This window comes from Leptopilina boulardi, unplaced genomic scaffold (genome assembly GCF_019393585.1).
Source record: "Leptopilina boulardi isolate dan_hultmark-lab unplaced genomic scaffold, ZJU_Lbou_2.1 LbouV2_1, whole genome shotgun sequence".
Lineage (NCBI taxonomy): Eukaryota > Metazoa > Arthropoda > Insecta > Hymenoptera > Figitidae > Leptopilina > Leptopilina boulardi.
Window position 1 is genome coordinate 1,309,151 of NW_026137640.1, and position 26,988 is coordinate 1,336,138.

Below are 26,988 nucleotides of genomic sequence, written 5' to 3' on the forward strand. Positions count from 1 at the left end.
AGCCCGCACACACGAGATCAAAATCGTTCCTCATATATTATGTTTACTTTCAATATAGTTGGTAATACATTTATTGGGTGTGAAATTCTTCTTTATGAGCCTGTTGTTACGAATCATATATATATATATATAAAATCTTTTTTTATTATAATAAAATTTCACGAGTGAAGAAATGAAATATATTTCACTGAGAGTGAATTTCATATATAATTGAAAGAATCACTTAAAGGGCTTAGAAATGTTGTCTACACGCGCCTATACATTTTAATGACTCTCAAAAGTTTCACAGATTTTACATGAAATTATGAAAAAAAAAAAGAAAAAAAAACACAAAAGAGATTTTTATGAAAATTTGGTATTTATTTATTACATTTTAATTGTTATATTATTATAATAATTATTATTATTTTCATTATTGTTATTATTTTTAAAAAAAATTTATAATTATTATTTTTATTTTGTTAATAAATTTTATTTCTTTTAAATATGTTCAATAGTTTGAAAAGATTTTAAAAAAAAATGAATTAAAGAAATTTTTTTCTATCTTTAGAAGTTTTATTGAATTTAGTGAAATAAATAAAATTCCTATATATTTATTTTGAACTTGATATTTGTTCCCTTTATCGCTCTTGTGTTAACATAAGGAGAGATAAATTCTTTTTGAACTTTGACACGTTCCTTTTTTTTTTTTACTCGAATTCTTAATAATTTAATGGAAAGGTGAAAAAAAAATGAAAGAAAATTCGTTATAATAAAATTAATCAAACTAAAAGGACTTAATATTTCGTTAATTGAATTTTATATTAAAAATTTTGATTTCTTTTATTTTTTTTTTTTTTAATTTTTTGTTTTTTTTTGTATTTTTAATTTTGTACTTTTTTTTGTATTTTTTTATATTTACAATTTTGTACTTTTTTTTATTTTTAATTTTATATTTTTTTGTATTTATAAATTTTGTACTTTTTTTTTATTTTTAATTTAATTTTTTTTTTGTATTTTTTTGTATTTATAATTTTGTACTTTTTTTTTATCTTTAATTTTATATTTTTTTTGTATTTTTTGGTATTTATAATTTTGTAATTTTTTTGTATTATTAATTTTGTATTTTTTGGAATAATTTTTTAAATGATTCATTCTTTATTACAATTGAATCTCAATTTTGCCGCATCAGGAAATTAAAATTGTCTCAAAGACATAAAAAGATGATTTAAAAAATTATACTTCCTTTATAGTTTGTCACGTGTACGACGTCTTTTTTATCAATGAAATTTGTTTATGTCTGTCATGATCCTCAATATTTTTGACGTCAGACACCCACCCAGTAATTTAAATTCGTTTTATACGTATATATATATACATATGTCCATTTTTAATCCATTGCGATTCTAAATACGACTCTTCAATTTAAATAATATTATATATACCACTTCCTTTCAATTTGAACTTGAAATATTTCATTGCTTCTAATTATTTTAATATTAATATTATAATATAAAATAATTTTTATTTACAAAAAATTTTTTTTTACAGTATTCAAAATAAATTTAATTAACAAATAATAATAATAAAAATAATAATAATAATAATAATAAATTATTATTAATTATTAATTAATAAATTTTTAAAAATTTCTCTGAGACATTTTTTTTTTATAAAATATTCAAATTATTAAATAATAATGAAATTCTCTTTTTTTATTTTATTTATATACTTTTGTTTACTTTGTCTTTTTTATATTTTGAAGACTGATGAATAAGCCCCTTAAAAAAAAAAAGACAATTACATTATTGCAATTCCTCTTTTTTCTCAGAAATCAACTCAATGAATCGAAAGAGCACTTTTGAGCTTACCATAATAATGAATTTAAATTGACCGTGTAAATTAATCTTTGTGTCTCTTCAAAGAAACGTGACTTTTAAAAGATTCTGAAACTTTTTTAAAATGTATATATACCTAGAAAATTTAAAATTTATCAAAAAAAAAAAAAAAAAAATGCAATCTTTATAAATATATGAAAATTTACATTTACAATTTATTTAATTTATTTTTAATTTTTAAATTAAATTATTTTTTTATGAAAAAAATTTATTTTTTTTTATGAATGATTAAATTTTCTTCTATTTTTTATGAAAATGTGAAATCAATTTTTTCTTTTGGGCTTTTTTATTTGAGTAGGTAATAAAATTGATATCTTTTTATTTCGCGTGAATTTCGACAAAAGTGGAAAAAGTTTTTCTCAAATGTGTATTCGACACGCGTCATTGACCCTTGTGAAAATAATGACTTGTTGAATTACACACACACTCTTTGCAATTTGCAGTTCAACAAACTATGTATATATTTTGCCAATTCCCTGAAAGTTTTCGTAAACTTCATTCGCAACAGAAAAGATTTTGCAAAAAAAAAAAAAAAAGAAGAATTAAGTATATTTTTCTCTTCTTTAAGTCTCGAAAAAAACATTTCCTTTATATGAAAGTAGTTTATTATTGCTAAAGTTAAAAATATGCACTTTCGTAACTTTTTTTTTTTTTTTTAAAGTGTTAAAAATTATTTTTCTTTTATACTTTGTATATATACTTTGAAAGCCCCTGCACTTAGAGTACCAGTTGTGATTATATGCATTTCCTAGTGTAACATTTATTAACACCTTTTTCTATTTAAAAAAAAAATTTTTTTTAATTCTATTTTTGATTTTTTATATATTTATTAGTAGTAGTATTTTATTATTTATTTTATTGTTTATTATTATTCATTATTATTATTTATTATTTATTATTATTATTTATTATTATTTATTATTATTTATTATTTATTATTATTATTTATTTATTTTATTTATTAGTATTAGTTTTTATTCATAATAGTATTATTTTTTTCATTTCTTAGTATTTTTTAAAATTTTTTAAAAAAATAATCAATGGAATATTTTTATTTTTTTTTTAAATATATATTTTTTTATGTTTTAGTATTTTTTTTAGCATTTTTTAAAAAAATATTCAAATAGAAATTTAGTTTTCCAGATAAATTCAAAAATTATCTTTAAAAAAAAAAAAAAAAAAATTTCTTTCATTTTTTTTTTTTTTTTGAAATTTTTTTTATTTAAATATTTTGACTGTTAATTATTATAAGATTATATCCAATTAAAAAACTAACACTTTTTTTTCTTTAATTACAATAATATATACTATTATATCTTTTTAGGACTTTTCCCGCGTCTATGCTATCAAAATTCCTGATCTAAAAGCGAGTCGGGTTTAATTAGAAAATTAAATAGTTAGGGGGGGGAGGGGATGTTTTCAAGTTCTTTTACTGTAAATAGACGACGCGAAAGCGTTTACTGATAAAATAGCAATTTTTCAGCAAGAAAAGTTCTTTCTAGTCGCGCAAGCGCAAATTTTCTGCTCCGGAAATTGTCTCACGAAAATATCAAAGAGAAAAAGAGAGAGCGAGAGAGAGAGAGAGAAAGAAATTCAAGTTTAGTTTGTTCGCGGAGTTTGCGAAACAAAGATCATGTATTTTTTTTCAACAATTATCCTTAACACGTGATTTTTATTTTAATATTTTAACAATTTTTTTTTATTTAATATTTTCAAAATTTAATAATTTAATAATTTATAAATTTAAAAATTTTTAAATTTTTAAATTTTAAAATTTAATAATTGAATAATTTATAAATTTAAAAATTTATATTTTAATATTTTATTTGAAATATTTAAAAAAAATTCGATTATACAAGAAAATGTATCATAAATTTTGTTTGATGAAAAAAAATAATTATTAAAAAAAGTCACTTCTCTGTTTGGAGATTAAAAAAGTAATTTTTCTTTTCTTATATTTCAATTTTTTCTTTTGAAAATTTTTTATAATTATTATAAAAGATGAAAATTAATATAATTAAAATTTTTCAAGAGAACAGAATTTTAGAATTCAATTTTATGTTTATAATTATAAATAATTAGTTTATTTATCCTTTAATTTTAGTTTTAATCGACGGTTTATAGTTGGAATTTCGAAAATTATGGATTACTTCTAAATACAGATATATAACAAGAAACTATAGTCTCAAATCATAAGGTAACTTTTGATATTATTTTTAAATTATTTAAAAAAAAAAAATTATTTTAAAAAACAAAAAATAATTCTAAATTAAAAATATAATTTTTACGTATCGTTTCTTTTCATTATGTAAATTAGAAAAAAAAAAACCCCGGTTTTTTGAAAAATATTTTTATTTTATTTTGCATAATTTTTCTCTAACATTTTTATATTTCTTTTTAACTCTCATTCGGTATTTTTATTTATTTTTCCATTTTTTTTTTCCATAAAACAAAAACATATTTTTGAATTGAAAAATTACGAAGTTTTATGTAAATAATGTATATATATACTGTGATTCGAGATCCTCAATACAATAAAGGAGTATATTTGTTTAAAATGTAAATTGCGAGTTGGTGCCCGACAAAATCTTTGCCGCAAGTTAAGTCCGTAAATTGAATTCATTTAAAAGAAACGTACATTTTTCTTTATTTTTATTATTTTATTATTCTTTTACCTAAATGACCCTCTGATAAAACGAAATTTTTTTCATGAAAAAAAATTGTATTCAAATATACGAAAAGAAAAATTATTTTATTTTTGATAATTATTTAAAAAAAAAAAAAATTTTTTTGCTAATCACAAAAAATGTTAATTAATAAATTAATTAAATTTACTATTTATTTATATTAAATATAATTAATTAATTATATTAAAATAAAAATAAATAAATAAATAAATGTTTTTAAAAAAGTCCTCCCTAATTTTTGAACAAAAAAGATTTACGGAAATAATTATTTATATAATGCTTCTTAGGAATGCTCTTTATTATAAAAAAAATATTAAATTTTTAGAAAAAATATTTTTTATACACTACATTTTTCGAATATTAAAACTACATTTTCATAAAGGGTAATAATATTTTATTATACCCACGCTCCGTTTAATATTGAGGTCTTTTACTTTTTATTGACGATTTTATCGAGTCTATATATTATATTTACAAGAGAGAGAGAGAGAGAGAGAGAAAGAGATTAAGATTTAGAAATATATATTGTTTATTACTTTTTGCAATAATCATAATATCAGTTCACGCAGAGATATAAAATACTATTTTTTTTTTTATATGAAAGACTGATGTTCTGATATATATATTTTTTGGGGGGATTCAAGTTGCGAATATGGAGAAAGAGAGTGACAAAAAGTATATGTGGGACGTTCGCACATATATTCACATATGGGGGTGGTTTACTTTCGTCCGAGATAAATGTTGTATGCAAAAAAAAAAATAATAGAAAAAAAAATACAATAAATATGAGGGAAACTTTTTGATTTATTTGATAATACCTTTTTTTTGCATGTTTATTGTCGTCCGCGAAAAATCATTAATAACTTGTAATTTTTTTTTTAGTTTTTCAATTACAATTTATGATTCTCGTTATTTAAAAAAAAAAATCATGAAATTGTGTCAGTGTATACTAAAAAGAAAAAAAAAATTCGTTTAATGGGTAATTATTTATTTGTTTTATTGATTTTTTTAAACTAATTTCATTTAATTTTTTTTTACTTTTATTTTATCTATTTTTTTTATTTATTTTATTTATTTTATTTATTTTATTTTATTTATTTATTTTATTTATTTATTTTTTATTTATTTTATTTATAAATTTTAAATAAATTTTTATTTAAAAAATACTTTGTTAAAAGATTTTTCTTTTAGATGCTGGATTATTGGATGAGGAACAATGACACTGAATTCAATTACAGTGAATTTAAAATCAAAGAAGTCATCGAAGATCCGGGTTCTGCCATTTTATTTGGTGGTTATCCCCCTTGGCTTTTATATTTTGCAGCGAGTTGCTGTATGTTATTTATGTTAATTGGTATCCCTGGAAATTTGATCACAGTGGCAGCACTTTTTCGTACAAAAAAGGTCAGCAAATTCTTTTTTTTTAAAAAAAAAATTTGTATCAAAATTTGTAATATATAAAAAGTAATTTTTTATATATTAAAAATTTTTATTTTATGAAAATTAAAAAAAGAAAAAAAATTTAATTTTTTCTCTTCTCATTTTTTTTATTAAGAAAGAAAGATTTACTCATATTCAGGAAACGATAAGCAAACTTTGGCCGTGTTCCATTCGCCTGGTGGATTATTTCTACTAATATAAGAGTAATATTTTTGGTTTTTGAAATCACATTTTCGGGAAATAAATTGAATAACTATTTTCCTGCTTATGCCCGTGTTGTAACCATGATATGCGATATTACTTTTTCTTTTATACGTAATAAAAAATATTAGCTTCAGAAAAAGTTGAAAAAAAAAATAATTCATTTAAATTCTGACTGAATTTTCAAAGTTTTCATAACAATTAAACAAATTGAACATTTATCTTTTGAAAAAAAATTGGGGTAATATTAAAATTATTATTGAAATTAATGAAAAAATTAAGTATAATAATAATAATATTTTTTATTATTATTATTAGTTTTATAATAATGGAAAAAAATTGTTTTATATTATTAATTTAATTATTAATTAATAATTAATAATTAAATTAATAAGTAGAAAATAATTAAATTTAACAAAATTAATTATTAAATACAATAAACATTATGAACGCAAATAAATATTTTCGAGGAGAAATCTATAAAAAAAAAATAGTGTTATCGTTAAAAACTTTTTTTTGGTATATAAGTGTTCAGTGGCCATTAGAAAACGAGAAAGGTCGCCTTCCCGATATCCATTACTTTTCTTTTCCTTTTTTCTAAGCTTTCAAGATCACATGAGAAAAAATGCCGACAAAGGAAGTTGAATTGATCGCGAACAAAGTTTTGTTGCCAAAGGGCAATCTTCCGCAAAAAAAAAAAAAAAAAAAAAAAATATATATTCCTCGGCCTATATTCACCCAATCGTGACATTTTTTTCATCCCATTTTTTTTCCATTATATTTGATTTTATTTAACTATCATTTAAAAATTTTTTTTCTAAAATTATTTTTATTAAAAAATTTTGTAACAAAAAAATTATAAATGTTAAAATAATTATTTATTTAAATATTAATTATTAAAAAAAAATTCAAAATATTAAAAAAGAGGAATTTCTCTACTTATACGTTTTTATTGGCTAATTTATAATTTCAAAAGAATATAAGAGGAAATATATAAGTTTTTGAAAGAGGAGAAGTTTTCAGTAATAAGAAATCGTTGCAAAAAAGAAAGGGCAATTCTGTGCGAGAAGTTTGATGAGAAGCACAATAAAATTTTCAAAATGAACTTTTAACCTTCTTTCATTGCTTTGATAAGCTTATTCCATTAAAACTAAAAACTCGAGCTGATATAGTGAAACTTTAAATTCGCTAATCCTTATTATAAAAGAAAAGAATCCTTAATAATCTTTTTCTTAAATTGGGGAAAACTTTTTTTTTTGAAGAAAAACTGTTTCTAAAAAGTAGAATAAAAATTATTTTTTATATTTTTAATTATTCAAAAAATATAGAAAAGAAAATTTTTTAATTTATTAGAAAAAAAAATATAAAAAAGAAAATAATTTTTTAAAAAAATTTTTATTAAAAATAATATAAAAAAGAAAATAATTTAAAAAAAAAATTTTATTAGAAAAAATATAAAAAAGAAAATAATTTTTAAAAATTTTTACTAGAAAAAATCTTTGTTAAAATTTATTTTTAATATAAAATTAGTTACTTTTTACTAGTTTATTATAGTATAGAATAATCTCCATCACAGAATCATTAGAGGGTGGGTTTTCTTTTTACTACCCATTGCAAGCTCTCAAAATACGTTTCAGATTGATGAATATGTTTACTGGTCCTCTTATATAGTGATTTGTCATCTCTTACATAAGTTTATTGCCAACTCGTATATTTAAATGTTTTCCGAAAAATCAACAATAAAAATTCGAGCAAATTAGAAAACTCTCAAATAACAATAAAAATGTTCATTTCGCAGTGTATTTTTATTATAACAATAAAAAAGCTCCAATAAACTGCAAAACAAATTTATTGTCACATTATATCTGCTCAGCAAAACTTCAATTTATAAAAATATCTTTGTTTTTTCAAAAAAAAAAAAAAAAAAAAAAAGTCCTTGTATTATAAAAAAAGAAATAAATCTCTAAATAGAAAATAAATTCTAACTATGAGATTTATAGAATAAATAAGCAAAAAAAAAATTTTGAATATCTTTCAAAAAAAATGTCCGCATTTTGATTATGAAAGATTTATACAGTGAAAAGAAAATAAATAATCGAATCTCTTTGATCGCAAACTGTATATTGTTTTCAGAAAACTGAATTTGATTGATTATATTAAAATTTTGACGAAACTGACTTAAAGTTTGCTTTTCTTTTATATATATATATATAAAAAGAAAAAAAAATATCATATCAAAGAATATTTCTCACGGCAATATCTGATAAAATTTATTTTAGAGCCCAGGCAAAATATTCCTTCAGGGAAACATTTTCAAAAATTGAAAGACCAGCTGTCTGTGCGGCAATATCTAAATCTGTCTGTCTGAGAATCCTCTCAAAAAAAAAAAATTCAAGTTTTTTTTCTAATTTTTATAAGTGCGGTCTCATAAAATAAAAAAATTTTATTAAAAATTATTTTCATAGTAAATTTTATTTATTTTTTTTTTTTAGTAAACAATTTGAATTTTTAGAAAATTGAAAATTAGAAATAAAATTAATTAGAAAAATAACTTAAAAAGAAAAAAAAAATAAAAAGTTATGTTTTTGTTTGTTTTTGCTAAACGGGATTGCATTGTAACGTTATATAGATTTTTATCAAATTTTTATAGCTCGTGGTTTGCTCTCTTCCTTTTTTTTTTTTGTTATAGATAAAAACAATCTTTTTTCAAACTAGATTTGTAATTTATTACAGAAATTGATTTTATTTGTTTAATAGAAATTTTTTTTTAAAAAAAAATTTCTAAACTTTAATCTTCATTGAGTGATATACAAGTTTAACACGCGAGTTGTAAGCAGAATCGAAAAGATTTCGTATAAATGATTGGATTAACCCTTCAGGCAATTTTTTTCATCAAGACACGTTTTTCAAATTTTTTTTACGCATTTGTAATCTTTTTTCTTTTTCCTTTTTATATTAAAAGCTTTTCTACTATATATTTTTGTCATTTTTTTAATAGAGGCGAATTTTTTTCTTTTTTTTTCATTTTAATTCATTGTACAATATTAAATATTTAATTTTATTTGTAAATAAATTTTTAATGATACTAAAAATGGTAAATAATAGAATAAATAATATAAAAATTTTAAAAAGAAAGGAAATAATTAAATAAATAAAAATTAATAATAATAATTTTTTCATTACAGTTAAGAAATGCAACAGCAGTTTTTATAATGAACTTATCAGTGTCGGATCTCATGTTCTGCTGCTTTAATTTACCTTTAGCTACATCGACATTTTGGCACAGTGCCTGGTTACATGGTCCTTTACTCTGTCGACTATTTCCATTATTGAGATATGGATTAGTCGCTGTCAGTCTCTTCACTGTTCTCGCAATCACAATCAACAGATACGTGATGATCGGTCATCCGAGACTCTACCCCAAGTAAGCAAAAAAAAAAATATATAATAAAAAAAAAGTTCTTGTTGACTAGACAAAATTTTCATTTATTTTTACCTTTTTCTTCTATAAAAAAAAATTTTCTTTTCCCTCTAGAGCTGATTTTTTTATTTCAATTCTCATTTGTTGTTTTAAATTAATAAAAAATAAAAAAGTATTAAAAATAAATAAAAAATATTTAAAAAATTACCGACACAGAAATCTACCCTACCGACTGATGGTAAAACAGTTTTTTTCGAAGAATGAAAATACAAAAATTACCGACATAGAAATCTACCTTACCGACCGTTAGTAAAACAGTTTTTTTGGAAAAATAAAAATTACCGATACAGGAATCTACCTTACCGACTGATGGTTAAGAAAATTTTTGTAGAATGAAAATATAAAAAATTACCGGCATAGAACTCTACTTTACCGACTGATGATAAAGAAATTTTTTGTCGGTAATTTTTATATTTTCATTTCCTTACCATCAGTCGGTAAAGTAGATTTCTGTGCTGGTAATTTTTATATTTTCATTTTTCAAAAGAACTGTTTTACTATCAGTCGGTAAGGTAGATTTCTCTGTCGGTGATTTTTATATTTTAACTTTTAAAAATTTACCTTCAGTCGGTAAAGTAGATTTATGTGTCGGTAATTTTTATATTTTCATTTTTCAAAAAACTGTTTTACTATCAGTCGGTAAGGTATATTTCTCTGTCGGTAATTTTTATATTTTAACTTTTAAAAAATTTACCTTCAGTCGGTAAAGTAGATTTCTGTGTCGGTAATTTTTATATTTTCATTTTTCAAAAAAAAAACTGTTTTACCATCAGTCGGTAAGGTAGATTTCTAGGTCAATAATTTTTTTATATTTTCTACAAAAAAATGTAAATATTTAATTGTAAAAAATTTGTTTTCTGTTGTAGACTGTATAAATCAAAATATCTTACATTAATGGTACTGGCAACCTGGACCTCGGGTTTTGGTGCATTAATTGCAACATGGTTTGAAAGATGGGGTCGATTTGGACTCGATCCAGAAATTGGATCCTGCTCAATTCTTCCCGACGTCAATGGTCGTAGTCCTAAGGAATTTCTTTTTATTCTTGCATTTCTTGCACCTTGCGTTGCAATTGTTGTTTGTTATGCGAGAATTTTTTATATCGTCAGAAACACTGCCATTAAAAGCAGAAGAAGAGATAAAGCTGCCATTGATCTCGTCAAAGCAAGTTTGGATGTTAATGTATATACATAATTTTTCCAATATTTAAATAATTCATATGAAATTATTATTGAAAATTTAAATTAACCTTTTTTTTTTTTTATTCAATTTTCAGATAAAATGTACAAAAACATTTGAGGATTCTGCAATTGGCTCAAGTTTTGGACCAACATGCACAACTGGCAATGGTGATTCATCACTAAAAAGTAGTGAAAAAAATTATAAATTAAATTCATCAAATCAAAAATATTCCGAAACTTTGAGCATTTCCAAAATTTCTGATCAAGAATCGGCACAATTTTCTTGTAGTAGTCTAAAAAATATTGAAGAAAGTCCAATATTAAATTTAAATAATCATTTTCGAGCAAGACGATTCACAGTTCCTGAATTAAGAATACAATATCAAAATTCAATATCAATTAATGAAGGAAAATCGATTACTCCAATTGACATTGAAAATATTCAATTTATCGATAGTGGACAAAATTATGACGATATAACTCATTATACAACAATAATTGATAATTCAAAAAATGTTGAAAAAAATTTTTCCAAAAATGAAATTTTAAAATCAAAAATTGCATTTGGACAAAATTCAAAATCAGATTCAAATTTTTTAACAAGAGAAATTTTTGACAAAGATATTGATAAAAATTGTGAAATTAATTTAAAATTTTCCAACGTACATAATAATCTTCGAAAGCCAAAAAATGTTAATCAACATTCATCAGAAAATTTATTGAGTCCTCGTGTAAAAAAATATGATGATATTTCTGAGGATTTTACAAGTTCAAGATCAGAATCACCATCATTAGAAAGACGTAGTGAAAGAAAAGTCAGTATTTTTAGAAGGGAATCAAGATTTCGAAGTATTAGAGATAATGTTGTTGTTGATGTGGAAAAATTATCGACAAAAGATAAAAAATTGTTAAAAATGATTTTAGTAATTTTCATCTCATTTCTTGTTTGTTATCTTCCAATAACAATAACAAAAACATTTAAGGATGTCATTGATTGGCGGGGATTTAATATTGTTGGTTATATTTTAATTTATTTAACAACTTGCATTAATCCTGTGATTTATGTTATAATGAGTTCAGAATATAGAAGTGCTTATAAAAATGTTTTACTTTGCAGAAATGAAAATTCATCATCGCAATCGGGAAAAAATTCTCATAAGAAGAAGAAAAATTTCAGAAATAAATAGAATCATTTGGATTTTTTTCAAAAACCATTTTTTTTTAATAATAAAAAATAATAAAAATTCATTTTTATAATATTAATAAATTCATTTTGGTTTTAATAACAAAATTTAAATTTTCTAAAAATATTTAAAATTAAGTGAGTCAATATTTATTTACGAAAATAAATTTAGTTCCCCGGGACCAGGAAAATAAATAAAAAAGCAGTGAACTAAGTTTGATTAATTTCTATAATTAATTATTATAAACTATTATACTGACAATATTATTTATTTTTTTTAATTTTACATGAAAATAATATTTTATAATTTGTTACAAAATAATAAAAAAGGGTTAATAAATATTAAAACAAATATATTTAATTTTTAGAATTGTAATTTTATTCCAATATTATAGCAGTACATTTGTTCTCTCGTTTCTTATTTAAATTTTATTCAAAAAAAAAAATAAATAAATAAATAAAATTATTCTAATAACAAATATAGCGTTTTATAGTGCTTCGTTGTTTCGTAAATATTGCATGGAAAATTATTGCGAATACATAAGTTGCAAAAAACTATTAACTTTGCACTCAAAAAAAAAAAAAAAAATTATTTTTATTTAATTGAACATGATTTTAGATAATAAGAAATTATTTTTATATAATTATTATTTTTATAAACCAATTTAATTTGTTCAATCGTAATGACTATTTATCATTTATCGATTTAATCTAAAATTATCCGCAAATGTTTTTTTTTTATTTATTAATAAAAGGAAGTTTTATGCCAAAGAAAATTTACTTATAATAGAAAAAAAATTCAATTAAATTTTTTTGAGAGAATTAATAAATTTTAACATTAGTTTAATTAAAATATGTGTGTTTCAACATTTTTAAAATTTTGTTAAAAATTCAATTTATTTTTTATTACTAAAAATTTGATATACTACATTTTATTATTATAAGTAAAATTTCTTTTTTACAATATATTATATTACAATTATTATATATTTTTTTAACTTCACTACTGAATTAAAATATTGACTTGATTTTTAATAAAAAACAAAAAGCTAAACATAAATAAAAACTAAATAAAAATATTCTATATAAGTGAATAAAAGTAGAATAAAAATTCTTAATAAAATCTGTAAAAAATATTTTTTAAATTCAATTTTCAAATTTAAAATTCAAAATAATAAGAAATTTCAAAACTTTTTAAATATATTTTTTATGTTTCTTTTTAAAATATTAGTAAATGTATTTATAAAAAATTTATAAGAAAAAAAGAAAACGAGTAATTTATTATATTTCGAATATAAACTAATAATTATAAGTAAAATGCATTTACATGGCAGAGATTAATGTTATGGTTTTATTAACAATTTTTTTTTTTGGTAAATATTATTTTTTTATATATATAGTGATTGTAATAGTAAAAGATTCAATTGTGATATTAGATATATTATATAAATGTGCGGCAGCTGATTTTTTTTTTATTATAAATAAAATTGAAGAATTTTATTTGATATCTATATATGTAATATATTATTAACTTCCTGTTACTCTCGGAAATTCTGTCACATACAGTGTTCTATATTCGTATACCAACTAACGAACCTGAGTGAAAGTTATTTTCACAAAAGGGTTCAGACCAAACAAAGTCGTAGAAATTCTACTCTTATATTGATTGAAAGTGTTTTTTTTCAGAATTACAAAAATTTTGTTTTAATTTTTAAATAAAAACAAATTTATTATTTTAATTGTTTATATTTATCATTAATTAATGAATTTTTATTCAAAATTTATGAAACAATATTAATTATCTAATTTTTTTCAAAGAAAATATTAATTAATATTACTGATTGTGTAATTAAATAATTTATTAACTTTTCGACTAATTAGTAAATAGAAAAAAATAAAAAGAAAGTAATTTAAATAATGATTAACTTTTAATTAATTATATCATTCATATTAAAAATGAATTATAATTTAATTTTTTCAAAATTTTTTTTTAAAAATTCAATTTTGAGGAATCCCTTTTGATAGAAGACAATAAATTAAAATTAAGCAAAATTCTGAGAATATATAGATTTTTTTACTTAAGAGTAAATAATTAAATTTTTTAATATTTTAAACAAAATAATATTTTTTTCAAAATAATTTATAACAAGCATATTATATGTACATTATTATTATTATAGAGAAAAAAAAGTAATTCTAAAAATTAAAAAGAAGTAAGAATTATTAATTCAACTTAATAAAACGTAAATTATAGAACGTATAGATTGAAGTAAAAAAAAAAAAAGAAAAAAAATAATTTATTGTTGACTAAATAAAAAATAATAAAGTGAAAAGTCCTTCTTTCTCAAGAAAAATTTAAAAAAAAACTAAAAATATACTTTAAAAAAAATAATTTTCATAAATTTTAAATCATACAAAATCATATAAAAGTTAATGAAAATATTAATTTTTTTTAAGTTTTTCTGTTATTGCGAGGTTTTATTTAATTATCCTCACTTTTTTTTCTTCAGAAAATAAAATTGTTTTTTCTTTAATAAAAACTGAAGAATTACTGAACTATTGCGTAAATTTTTAGAAATAAAAAAAAATCGATATACTCAACTCTTCCAAGTGGAATTTATAATTTCAATTTTTCGTTAAATTATTAAATAAACAGATATAAAAAAAAATTTAATTTAAAAAAAAAATAAGTAATTTTTATAATTTGGAAAATTTCACAACGAAAAGTAGAATTATATCGCATTTTTTTGGTAATCAAAATCCTTAATTAAAAAAAAAAATCTTTTTTTTTCTTAGGAAAAGAAAATAAACACTATTTAATTTATCTTTCCACATTTGGTGGTGAATTAACTGATTGAAGTGTTTGAACATTAAGAGGCCATTGTTTTTTTTCCTCTCCCCCTTCGCCGCCCATTGCCGATACCGTGGTGCTACCTTTACTTCCGGCACTTTTTGTTACTTTTGTAACATCCATTGAATTTGCCTTTCTTTGTTTATATTGTAAATAACCCGCCGTTCCACCAAGGCCCAATCCACCGAAAAATAAAATCCATTTAATAGCACTGAAAATAAAAAAAAAAATTTTTTTTTTTTATTAATATTTTAATAAATAAATATTTTCTTTGAATCAAATAAAAATATATTTATTTCAGAGTTTTGTAAATTTTTTTATTTGTTTCAAATAAAAAATTTTATTTAATAAAATTTTTATTTAAACTAAAATAAAATTTATTTAAACCAAATAAAATTTATTTGAAACAATTAAAAAATATTTAAACATATTTAGAAATATTTAAAAATATTTAGTAATATTAAAACATATTAAAAAATAGTAAAAAATAGTAAAAAATAGTAAAAAATAGTAAAAAATATTAAAAAATATTTAAAAACATTAAAAAAATATTTAAAAATATCAAAAAATATTAAAACATATTTAAAAATATTAAAAAATAGTAAAAAATATTTAAAAATATTTAAAAACATTAAAAAATATTTAAAAATATTAAAACATATTTAAAAAAATGTATTTAAATATATTTAAACGTATTTAAAAATATTTAAAAATATTTAAAAATATTTAAAAATATTAAAAAATATTTAAAAACATTAAAAAATATTTAAAAATATTAAAACATATTTAAAAAAATGTATTTAAATATATTTAAACGTATTTAAAAATATTTAAAAATATTTTAAAATATTTAAAAATATTAAAAAATATTTAAAAATATTTAAAAACATTATAAAATATTAAAAAATATTTAAAAATATTTAAAAACATTAAAAAATATTTAAAAATATTAAAACATATTAAAAAGAATGTATTTAAATATACTTAAACGTATTTAAAAATATTTAAAAATATCAAAAAATATTAAAACATATTTAAAAATATTAAAACATATTAAAAAGAATGTATTTAAATATATTTAAACGTATTTAAAAATATTTAAAAACATTAAAAAATATTTAAAAATATTTAAAAACATTAAAAAATATTAAATAATATTTAAAAACATTAAAAAATATTAAAGAAATGAAATTTTCTTACGCGATGATTTTGAAAACTCGAAAAACTGCTTTGAATTGTTTGAGAAAATCTCCTTCAAGAGAAAGACCTTCCTCAACCCACATAAGTGGTAACAAAGAATATGGAAAATTTTTCATTAATTTAAGCTTCTCCACTGGTTGAATAAACATATTGAATTGTAGTCGTTTCCTTCCAGAGACTGGTGTTCCAGTAATTGGCTCAAAATCAACAAACAGCTCATGTTCGTTCTAACAAAAAAAAAAAAATTCTTTTTATTTCTAATTTTTTTGTTTCTTTATTTAAAAAACAAAAAAAATTCTTTTTATTTTTAATTTTTTTGTTTCTTTATTTAAAAAACAAAAAAAATTATTCACCTTATTTGGAGTTATTCCAGTGACATTTTTGAGATACATTTCATGTGTATCATAAAGATGAGGAAGAGATGCAACAATTGGTGCTCCAACGCATCTTGTTAAATCATAAAGTCCTTGTTTAAGACATGTGTCGTCAGTTTCACAAAAACATTTTAATTTTGGATCTGAACTTGTATCGCCAAGACCGCCAACATAGCGATTTGTTTTTATTCCTTCGTATTTTGTTTTTGCCACTGATTTTATTCCCAAACTACGACAAAGATCAGGTGCAAATGAAACTAAATCTTCATCGGCATAAAAATATGAATGAAAAATGGTTGAATCTGTTCCTTCATATTTATTACATTCTGGTCCACGCCAAATGTCCATTGCTGGCTTTCCACCATAATGTGTCACAACTCCAACAGTATCTGGATCTTTTATTCCACGATAAACACGTAAACTATCTTTATAGGTTGAATAATTTTTCTAAAATCAAAATAAAAAAAAAAAAATTATGAAACCAAAAATTTCAACATTGTATTGGCAGTTTTTTTTTTGTTAATTGAGTTATTAGGATTTTTTTCATTATTTTTTATTAGTCATCAAAAAAAAAAGGATAAATTATCCATAATTATTTTTAGATATAATTTGTCAGGTCATTGATAATGAAACAATTTTTATAATATTACACTGAATAAAAAAAGTTTATTTGATTCATCTCAAATAATAATTATTTGATAAAAATAAATATTTATTTGATAATAGTCAATTAGATTATTTGAATCAAATAAATTTTGTTTTCACTGTATGTTTGGAAATTAGTTTTTGAAAATATTATTTAAAAAAATTATTGTAAAATGATTATAAAATAATTAAAAAATAATTTAAAAAATAATAAAAAAATTTTTTAAAAGTAATTAAAAAATATTTAAAAAATAATTATAAATTAATTATTGCTAAAATAATAATATAAAAATTTCTGAAACTTACGGCACCGAAGAAGGAAAATCTATATCGGCCTTCGCCTTCTTTTATTAAGTCATCTTCACCTTGCTCCTTCAAAATACCACATACGGCAGCTCCAGCAAAGTCAGTCACAGTACAATCAATAGGTAATCCAGTAAATAGAAGGTCCTTTACTTTAACTTTAACAAATACCGATTTTGGATTGTGGAAAATGCTGTTAATTGCCTTACCTAAAGTAGAAAAAAAAAAATTTTTTTTTTTAAATATGTTTTATGCCTCAAAAAATAAATAAATAATATTCGCCATAAAAATCCCCCCAAAATACCAACCAACTAAACCAATAGCATTTGGTTTTTCTCTAAGTGTTCCCATAACCATTCCCAAAATTAGTAAATGTGGAAAAACTACTTCTTCTTCACCAGTTAATCCATTACTTTTTGACGGATTAAAAACAAACCAATTTTTCATATTGTACTCCACTGTGTCATCTTCTTCATGATCGATTAAATTAACTTTCTTCTTCCATTCGCTAAAAATTTCAAATTCTTATATTAAAATTTTTTTTTATTTTTCAATATATTTGTTATTAATTTTCTTTTTATTATTTTTGTTATTTGTTACTATTTTTTTTAATTGTTATTACATTTGTTATTATTTTTTTATTTTTCATTATATTTGTTATTTGTTACTACATTTTTTATTTATTATTAAATTTATTTTTATTTTTTTTATTTGTTATTACATTTGTTATTAATTTTTTTATTTTTTATTATATTTGTTATTTGTTATTAGTTTTTTTAATTTTCATTATATTTGTTATTTGTTACTACATTTTTTATTTATTTTTATTTTTTTTATTTGTTATTACATTTGTTATTAATTTTATATTTTTTGTTTCTTAATATATTTGTTATTAATTTTTTTATTTTTTATTATATTTGTTATTTGTTATTAATTTTTTTAATTTTCATTATATTTGTTATTTGTTACTACATTTTTTATTTGTTATTACATTTGTTATTAATTTTATATTTTTTGTTTCTTAATATATTTGTTATTAATTTTTTTATTTTTTATTATATTTGTTATTTGTTATTAATTTTTTTAATTTTCATTATATTTGTTATTTGTTACTACATTTTTTATTTGTTATTACATTTGTTATTAATTTTATATTTTTTGTTTCTTAATATATTTGTTATTAATTTTTTTATTTTCATTATATTTGTTATTTGTTACTACATTTTTTATTTGTTATTAAATTTATTTTTATTTTTTTTTATTTGTTATTACATTTGTTATCTATTATTATAATTTGTTACTGTATTTGTTATATAAAAATTTAAGTTTTTTCATTTTTTTTTTTTTTATAAAAGTTAAACTTTTTTTTTTAACTTACTCGTAAAAGAATGGACCAACTTCCTTGACATTTGGATATGCACCTTTCTCAATTTCTTCGGCATTTGTTATGTTAAAAATGTAAATTTTGAAATCTATAGGAATTGGTAAATCCGACCATAATTCACGGATTTCACTTCCGGGATATAAGGCACTTTTCTGTTTATAAAAAAAAAAGTTTAGTAAAAAATTTTTATAAAATATTTATATTAATTAACATAAGTTTTAATAAAATAAATAAAATAATAAATAAAATGATAAATAAATAAAATAATAAATAAATAAAATAATAATATAATAAATAAAATTTAGAAAATTAGATTAAAATAAAAAAAATTTGTTTCTATATATTTTTTTTTTGTATAAAAATACCCTCAGTATTTTTAAGTTTCTTAATTTATTTGAAATAATTTTTATTAGTTTACTATTCCTGATGATTTAAAAATAAAAATTTTTTTTTTCATATAAAGTATGTTTCTCTCTTTTTTTTATGTAAAAAAAACAATTTTGATTATATAATGTTGCTAATTTCGTAATAAAACGTTATATGAACTTCTTGTAATTAAAGAGTTCTTCCTAACGGTTATAATTTTTTTTTTTTCATCCAAGAACTTATAATATACCAACTCTCAAGGATTTACTTTTTTTTTGCTTATTTGTTTGTCAAGTTCAACAGTCTCTTTATAATTGTAAGTTTTGTTGATATTTAATTTATCAAAGTTTGTAAAATATTGAATTTTTTATATATTCATAGCAAGGATATTTCTTTTGGATTGAAATTAATATAACTTAAACTTTTTAATATTTACTTATTCTGTGAAACTAATAAACTTTTGTTATTATTTATAATTTCCACGTATTAAAAATAAAAAAAAAAAAAACAAATGTTATTTCCTCATGCTAAAAACTTTTTTTATTAAAAAAAACTTTTTTGGACGTTTTATTTTTTCTCAAGAGTAAAAATTAATTTAATTTTGTTTATTTTTTTTCAAAATCAACGTTTAAATAAATAAATTAATATAAATTATATTAATTAAAAATTGATACAACAATTTTTTTCACGATTTTTTAAATTGTATATTAATCATATGTTTTTATTGCAATGAGTCAAAATGAATTTCATTTTTTTTTTCATAGACAAATAAGTCATCGTTTGCTATATTTAAATTGTGATATTTTCAAAACCTTCGTTTTTTTTTACATTTGAAATAAATATTTAACTGAATTTTTTTTTTGAAATTAAAAATTATTTTTATTTATTATTTTAAATATATAATTTTAAAATTATTTTAAAGTTATTTTAATATTATTAAAAAAAAAAAAAATTCTAAAATTGTAAATAAACTGAGAAAGGATATTCGTAAATTAAAAAAAACATTTCTTTGATAAATGGAAATTGTTCTTTAATTACAAAATAAAAAAATATTTTTAAATCTGCAATATTGTTAATTTATTACAAAAAAAAATAATAATTATAATTAATTATAATTATAATTAATTTATAATTCTTAATGAGAAATTAAATTAATCTCACCTTATGAATAACTGATTTTAAAATTTTTGGAAATGCTATCATAAAGAAGAAGACAGAAAGAGAGAACATCACCCCACCAGCAATTCCCAGTTTCATTGGAAGCTGCATTTTTAATAACAATTTTTTTTTCACCACAAAAAAAAACTTTAACTTCTCTCAAATCACGTAATGTAAAACGAAAAAAATTATTTTAATTGCACTTGAAAATTTTTTTTCGTAGTTTTTCACACTAAACTCACACTAGTAATTTTTTTTTTTTTTTTTTTTTTTTCAATTTTTCATTATAGACATTTTTTCATTTTGTAAAAATAAAAATGAGTTTTTAATAATGAATTCGATGATTTTGCAAAGGAAAATTTATTAAAAGTTTCCCTTGCATTAAAAGAATTCTTGTTCGAATTCATAATTTTTTAAAGTCATTTCTTTTATAATTTTATTGTACTTCTTAAAGGAATGATAGTTGACTGACGATAATAATTTGTTGTTACATTACACTAATACACTTCCCCCCCTGTGACTTCTTGGATTACCTGTAAAATCTCATTGGCATATAATAAAATTGTTGAGTTGCGCAGTTGACAATCCTTTTTTTTTTTTATTACCAATTGAACAAAATATGATATTTCAAAGGATCATTGTATATATTACAGTCATTTCAATTAATTTATATAATTTTTTATCATTTTTTTTTTTACTTTTCAAAGATTTCTGTTTCTTTTGTAATAAAATTGTTTGACTTTTGTTTGCATCAAGCAACAATGAAAACAATTGAAAATTATTTTTTTTTTATTATTTTTTTTATTAATTATTATATTTTTATTTTTTTAATTATTAATATAATTTTCAATATTTTAAATTATTTAAATTATTTAAATTATTAAATAATTTATTATAAATTATAATTTTTTAAATTAAAATTATTTAAATTATAATAATTTTTGAAGAGATTAAAAAAAATTGTTTCTTTAAATTCTGAAAAAGTATTTTTATTTTATTTTCATTTTTTCTTTAAATTTGAACAGAAATTAGTTTTTAAGAAAATTAGAAAATAATTATTATAATTTTAGTGCAACAATTAAATATTAAAATTCTAATTAAAAAATAAGTTTGAAAAACCTTTTTTTTGTTTCTAAATAAAAATTTTAGAAGAGAAAATTCTCTGTTTAATAAATATTTGTAAATATTTAACAAAAAATATTTATAAATGTTTATAATTATTTTCCTGTACAGAAATAATTTCTTCAATATCAAAAAAGATTTTTTTTTTAATGACAAATAGTTGAAAATAAAAATTGGCAAAAAAAATTTTTTTTTTTTTTTTATTTGTTTCTGCATAAAATTATACAAAAACATTATTGAAGTGGCACTTCTTATAGGTGAATATTGACAATAAATAAATATAGCGACTAGTGTCAAGAGCAACACCTTGCTGTAGAGTGTGAAGGTGGCAAAAGAAACATTAATTAATAATGAGATTCTATAGATCTTTATAAAGCCGGTGTGTCTGTCTTTCATTCATGATTATGTTTGGGATTTGCGAAGAAATTTCTTTTTTTCTGCAAGTTTTGATTATTGTGACATACAGGAAAGAAAAAAAGAAAGGCCTTCGCCAGGCAAGACTATTCTAATTATTTAAAAATTTATAACACCAACGCTATTTGACCTTTTCCTCTTGTTTTTCTTTTCTTTCTTTCATGACACATATGTATAAAGTAATTTTCTTTCCCACGACTTGTGCCAAGCTCTTTTTTTAAGACACGCATTCAAGTCCCATTGGTTTATAGTTTATTGACAGACTTTACAAAGTACCAATTAGTTTGTGTCAACTTTTTTTATCCACCTTATTAAATATTTCTTGCAGATAATGTAGATTTTACTTTTAACAAGTTCCTTTTTTTATATATGTATATAAAGCAATAATTGTTTTCGCACTTTTTTTTCCAAAACGTTTATGACAATTTATTGCATTTTGTGATTTTGGATTTGTATTCTTTATATAATTTTTAGGAATAATTATTTCGAGTAAAAATTATTGCTATTATGATAAAAAATAAAAGTAAAAAAAAAATAATTAAAAAATTTTTATCTAATAAAATATATAAGAAAATTTTTTTAAAAATAATTGTAAAAAAATTATTAATAAAATTAATAAAATATCTAAGAAATAAATAACGTTTATTTAGATACATTTTTTTTTAAATTAAAATATAAAAATATTTATTTTGTTATATGGCACATGAACTTTGAATATTCGAATTTTAATACAATATTCCCGCGGTTTGAAGTAGTGCAATTAAAAAATTACAACATTTAAATTGTCTTCGTCTTTTTTTTTTATTGTAAATATTCCATTAACCTAGTTTTCTTAATTATATAATGAATAATTTTTTAAATCTTTTGCAACATTTACTAAAATCTATATATAAACACTCTGTTAATGATCCTATTATATATATGGAAATTTTCTCCTTATTTTCTATGTAAATTAAATATTTGTGAACTAATTATTATCCATCAGTCATTAAACATACATAATACGAAAGTTTTTAAAATAAATTTTATTAACCTTGCGTTAAAGTACCTTTTTAATTTTATTGAACAAATATTTTATTATATAATTGAAAGAAAATTGAAAATTATTCATTATTTTTGTAATTTAATTGTAAAACAACTGTAATTATAAATTGTAATTATTATTTGTAAATTATAAATTATAAATAATATAATAAAAAAAAAATTGCCATAATAATTATAATTGCCAAATAGTACACTGGAAAAATTTATTTGATTCAAATACCGGTATATTTGAATCAAATAAATTTTTTTTCAGTGTAAAAAAACAATTAGAAATTGTAATTATTAAAAATATAATTATTATTTATGAATCATAATTATAAAAAAAAAACTTGCAAAAATAATTATAATTGTCAAAGAATAATAAAGAGTTTATATAAAAGTTTAGGAAAAAAAAATATTGTAATGAAAGAAGAGCAAACTATTGTCAAATTCCATGATTCATCTTTCGCGCTAATATATTTGTAAATTCGAACTCTCAGTGTCAATGCTATTGTATGTGCAATTTAAGAATTATATTATGAAGTATTCACCAAGGACTATACCAAGAATTAAATCAATGCGAAGGTGCTACAACTTTTAAAGCATAAAATAATATATATATTATCACTACACGTGTGATATGTGTGATTCCAATTTTTTTATATTTCATTAAAATTCATTACATATGTTAGAATTTTCATTTTTCAGAATTTCTCTTCATTCAAATTTAAACAAAAAAAATAATTAACTCAATACACTAATTTAACTAATTCAATTAACTAATTTAATTAACTTTTCAATTTAGCCGAATTTTCATTCAAAAGAATTTGAAGCGATTCGAAATTTGGTAATAGAATTTCCATTTTGTTTCTTCGAATTTTATTTGATTGAAAAAATAATGAGACAAAAGATTTTGGGACGTTTTTTTTTTAAATTGACAATAATTGGATAATTTTAAAAATCGCGCCAAAATGATTTATAATTTCGGTCAAATGAAATTTCGTCCTTTTAAAAATTTTATTAAAAGTGCAGGATTCTCTAATTTTTTTTTTTTTTTTTTTTTTTTTTTTTTTTACCATCCATGAAATGGTTTATATTGAGTGTGTATTGCCACTGGCACTGGATATGGTTTTGGCACGTGTACTGGCACAGCCACATGAACTGGATATGGTCTATCGACATGGACATATTTTTCAACTGGATATGGTTTAGGAACAGCAACTGGAACAGCATAGGGTCTATCGACGTGGACAGTTTTTTCAATTGGTACGTGAACAATTTTTTCAATATGTACTGGATATGGTTTTGGAACTGGCACTGGAATTGGACGATCCACTGGCACAGGTACTGGTCTATCAACTGGCACCGCTACTGGCCTATCAACAGGAAATGGTACTGGCCTGTCTACTGGCACTGATATTGGTCGATCAACTGGTACATGTTTTATTACTGTATGAATTACTGGCACTGCAAATGGATGTGGTACTGGATGAGGCACTGCTACTGGTTGCGGTACTGGCACTGGTTGAGGTACCGGAACTGGATGAGCTACTGGCACTCCTGTAATTATTATTATTTTATTTTTATTTATTTTAATTTTTTTTTATTTATTTATTTTTTTTGTTTATTTTTAAATCAATTTTTATTTGTTTTCTCAACCAAATTATTTTTTGGTTCACCCATTTCGCTTTTTATAGTCTACCTATGCCTATTTAAATTAATTTCTATCGCGGAAAAAAACCCAACTCTGCTGGGGCTCGAACCCTCGGACTACGCAACGCAAGTCGAGAACGCTGACCACTACTCTACGAATCCTAGTACCTATTTATTTTATTTTTATTTATTTTCTTTTAATTCTATTTTTTGTATTATTATTATTTTATTGTAATTTATTATTATAAAATATTATTATTTTATAGTAATTTATTATTATAAAATATTATTATTCTATTAAAATCGTTAAAATATCTTTGTGTTTTTTTTGAAAAAAATTAAAAAAAAAAAAAAAAAAAAAAAAAAAAAAAAAAAACTAACCGACTGGTTGAACTGCAACTGGTGGTTGTATTGGTTCAGGATGCTGTGGTAAAATTGGAGAAGGATGTGAATAATCATATCCAACTGGAATTTGTTGATTTGGTGCCTCATAAATTGGTGCTGGCTCTTGTGAGGGATAACCGTATTCAACACTAAAAGCTCCTCTCTTTCCGTGTTTCTTTGAATAAATTGAACTTATTTTCTCCCGTTTCTCAACTGTTATTGCTGATGCGCTTGCAGCAATCAGCATCACTGTCTGCAAAAATACAATAAATTTCTTATTATTTTTTTAAATAATTTAATAAATAATTTAAATAATTTAATTAATTATTAGTTAATTATTTAATAATTACTTTGATTATTAATAAATAAATTAATTTAATTATTAATTATTAAATTAATAATTACTTTTATTATTAATTAATAATTTAATTTAATAATTAATAATATTTTTAAAAATTATTATTTTTCTTCAATTATTTGTTTAAAAATTTTTTTTTATTTATATTTAAATTATTATTCTCCCTCCATTTTTTTTTTTCAAATTTCACACACTTGTTTAAAAATAAATCACTTGGCTGTAACAAAAAATTAATACCAATTTAAAAACCTTGAATATTTATAAAAAAAAAAAAATGTCTTTTATTTATTAAATCAATAATAATGAAATTAATAAGTCCGTTTTATCGATTTTTAATTTTTGTTCGCACTAATTATACGAGTAATTAATGAATTAGTAACACTCTCGCAAGTTCACTGTATATATTAAATATGTTGATTTTCTGCAAAAATCCATTAGTCGATTTAATCCATCATCACTTTTATATATAAGATAAAAATAATTCACAATTCACTATATATCGAGGTCTTTAAAAAAAAAAAATTGTTTAAAAATTAAATTTTCTTTAATTATAAAATCGATAAATACCAAAATGAAATTCATTTTATAATTATGTTCCTGGTAGCATCGAGGTTGAAGAAAAACTGCGTTTGCTCTCTAATTTGTGACCCCTATAAGTATTTATAGGACTCATCGTATACCATATGTGTATATCAGTTTGGAGAACTCATTGATTGTCGATTCGATATTTAACTTTCGCTGTTTCTAATCCTTTTGGGTGGTAGCCAAATTTGTTGCAGTTTTTTTTTTTTTTTTTTTTATTGACTTTGGAAAAAGTTGACAAATTATTGTTTAAAAATTTATTAATATTAATTAATTAATTTAATTAATTAATTAATTATTATTAATTTCAATCGGTGTTTATTAAAAAATTTATTTGTAAGTAAACTTTTTTTTAAATATTAAATAAATATAAAATTATTTTAATTTTTGTTTATAAATAATTATTTTTATAAATAAATATTATAAAAAAAAATATTGAGAGGACGAAAATTTATTGGATTTTTTATATAATAATAATTACGGCAATCATTGAACTTGACTTGGCACATTACCGAAAATTTTATAATGATCTAGAGACACACGTGGAAGTAGATTTTAATTAAAATTCTCGTAATGCAATTTAAATGCGTAACTTAACTCACGTTTGTTAACGAAAGTGGCACGTGAAAAATTGTTATAATTTAATCTTGATGAAATAAATACCATTGATTAAATTATTACTATAATTTAATAATATTTTTAATTTTTCAAAAAAATATATTTTTTTCGATAAAGTTTTTTATATTGATATAATTTTTTTTTTTAATTATAAATAATTATAAATAATTATAATTAATTATAATTTTCTTATAATTTTTCTAATTGTTAGATATAATTTTTTGAATATTCATAAAAGAAATACAAAACTAATAGAAAGGTATATTTTAATTATTATAATTTTATGAAAATTTATAATATCATTATGAGTGGAAAGAAAATTGTTTTACAATACATCTGTAATGAATAATGAATGGATGGTATCAAAAGAAATGGTTCGCGTTAGAAAATGAAAGTCTCAAGAAAGTCTTCAATGTAATTCCAATGCGGAAGGTTTTAGTTTTGTGATACAGAAAAAAAAGCTAAGCAATTTCAAGTCACACATGTAATATACACATTTCTAA

General features: G+C 20.3%; 3 protein-coding genes across 4 annotated transcripts; 1 reads left to right on the top strand and 2 right to left on the bottom strand.

Moving 5' to 3' along the window:
• The first annotated feature begins 3,464 nt into the window (after positions 1–3,464).
• Positions 3,465–12,793, top strand: LOC127289769 (G-protein coupled receptor moody-like). Of its 2 annotated transcripts, XM_051317973.1 has the most exons (6): positions 3,465–3,542; positions 3,982–4,074; positions 5,756–5,968; positions 9,391–9,629; positions 10,553–10,868; positions 10,963–12,793. In XM_051317973.1, the coding sequence occupies exons 3-6, from the start codon at positions 5,756–5,758 to the stop codon at positions 12,052–12,054; spliced, it is 1,860 nt and encodes a 619-aa protein (XP_051173930.1). In that variant the 5' UTR covers positions 3,465–3,542; positions 3,982–4,074; the 3' UTR covers positions 12,055–12,793. The 2 variants fall into 2 exon arrangements, with proteins under 2 accessions (XP_051173930.1, XP_051174013.1); XM_051318056.1 differs by lacking the exons at positions 3,465–3,542; positions 3,982–4,074 and adding an exon at positions 5,526–5,543.
• A 1,649-nt stretch (positions 12,794–14,442) lies between these two features.
• Positions 14,443–20,815, bottom strand: LOC127289891 (sensory neuron membrane protein 1-like). Its single transcript, XM_051318177.1, has 7 exons — positions 20,335–20,815; positions 18,802–18,959; positions 17,732–17,931; positions 17,427–17,632; positions 16,455–16,922; positions 16,102–16,328; positions 14,443–15,112 (listed from the first exon to the last, which is right to left on the bottom strand). Exons 1-7 carry the CDS (start codon positions 20,440–20,442, stop codon positions 14,872–14,874), a joined length of 1,608 nt encoding a protein of 535 aa, XP_051174134.1. The 5' UTR covers positions 20,443–20,815; the 3' UTR covers positions 14,443–14,871.
• A 2,533-nt stretch (positions 20,816–23,348) lies between these two features.
• LOC127289941 (uncharacterized) lies at positions 23,349–25,954 on the bottom strand. The gene is made up of 3 exons (XM_051318307.1): positions 25,853–25,954; positions 24,925–25,180; positions 23,349–24,450 (listed from the first exon to the last, which is right to left on the bottom strand). Exons 1-3 carry the CDS (start codon positions 25,865–25,867, stop codon positions 23,963–23,965), a joined length of 759 nt encoding a protein of 252 aa, XP_051174264.1. The 5' UTR covers positions 25,868–25,954; the 3' UTR covers positions 23,349–23,962.
• Between the last annotated feature and the right edge of the window lie 1,034 nt (positions 25,955–26,988).

Coding starts and splice junctions, on each gene's coding strand:
- LOC127289769 (XM_051317973.1), top strand. CDS start 5,756: ATGCTGGATTATTGGATGAGGAACAATGACACTGAATTCAATTACAGT. Junction 5,969..9,390: donor CACTTTTTCGTACAAAAAAG/GTCAGCAAATTC, acceptor TTTTCATTACAG/TTAAGAAATGCAACAGCAGT. Junction 10,869..10,962: donor AAGCAAGTTTGGATGTTAAT/GTATATACATAA, acceptor TTCAATTTTCAG/ATAAAATGTACAAAAACATT.
- LOC127289891 (XM_051318177.1), bottom strand. CDS start 20,442: ATGCAGCTTCCAATGAAACTGGGAATTGCTGGTGGGGTGATGTTCTCT. Junction 16,329..16,454: donor CTGGAATAACTCCAAATAAG/GTGAATAATTTT, acceptor TTTTTTTGTTAG/AACGAACATGAGCTGTTTGT. Junction 15,113..16,101: donor CGAGTTTTCAAAATCATCGC/GTAAGAAAATTT, acceptor TTTTATTTTCAG/TGCTATTAAATGGATTTTAT.
- LOC127289941 (XM_051318307.1), bottom strand. Junction 24,451..24,924: donor AGTTGCAGTTCAACCAGTCG/GTTAGTTTTTTT, acceptor TAATAATTACAG/GAGTGCCAGTAGCTCATCCA.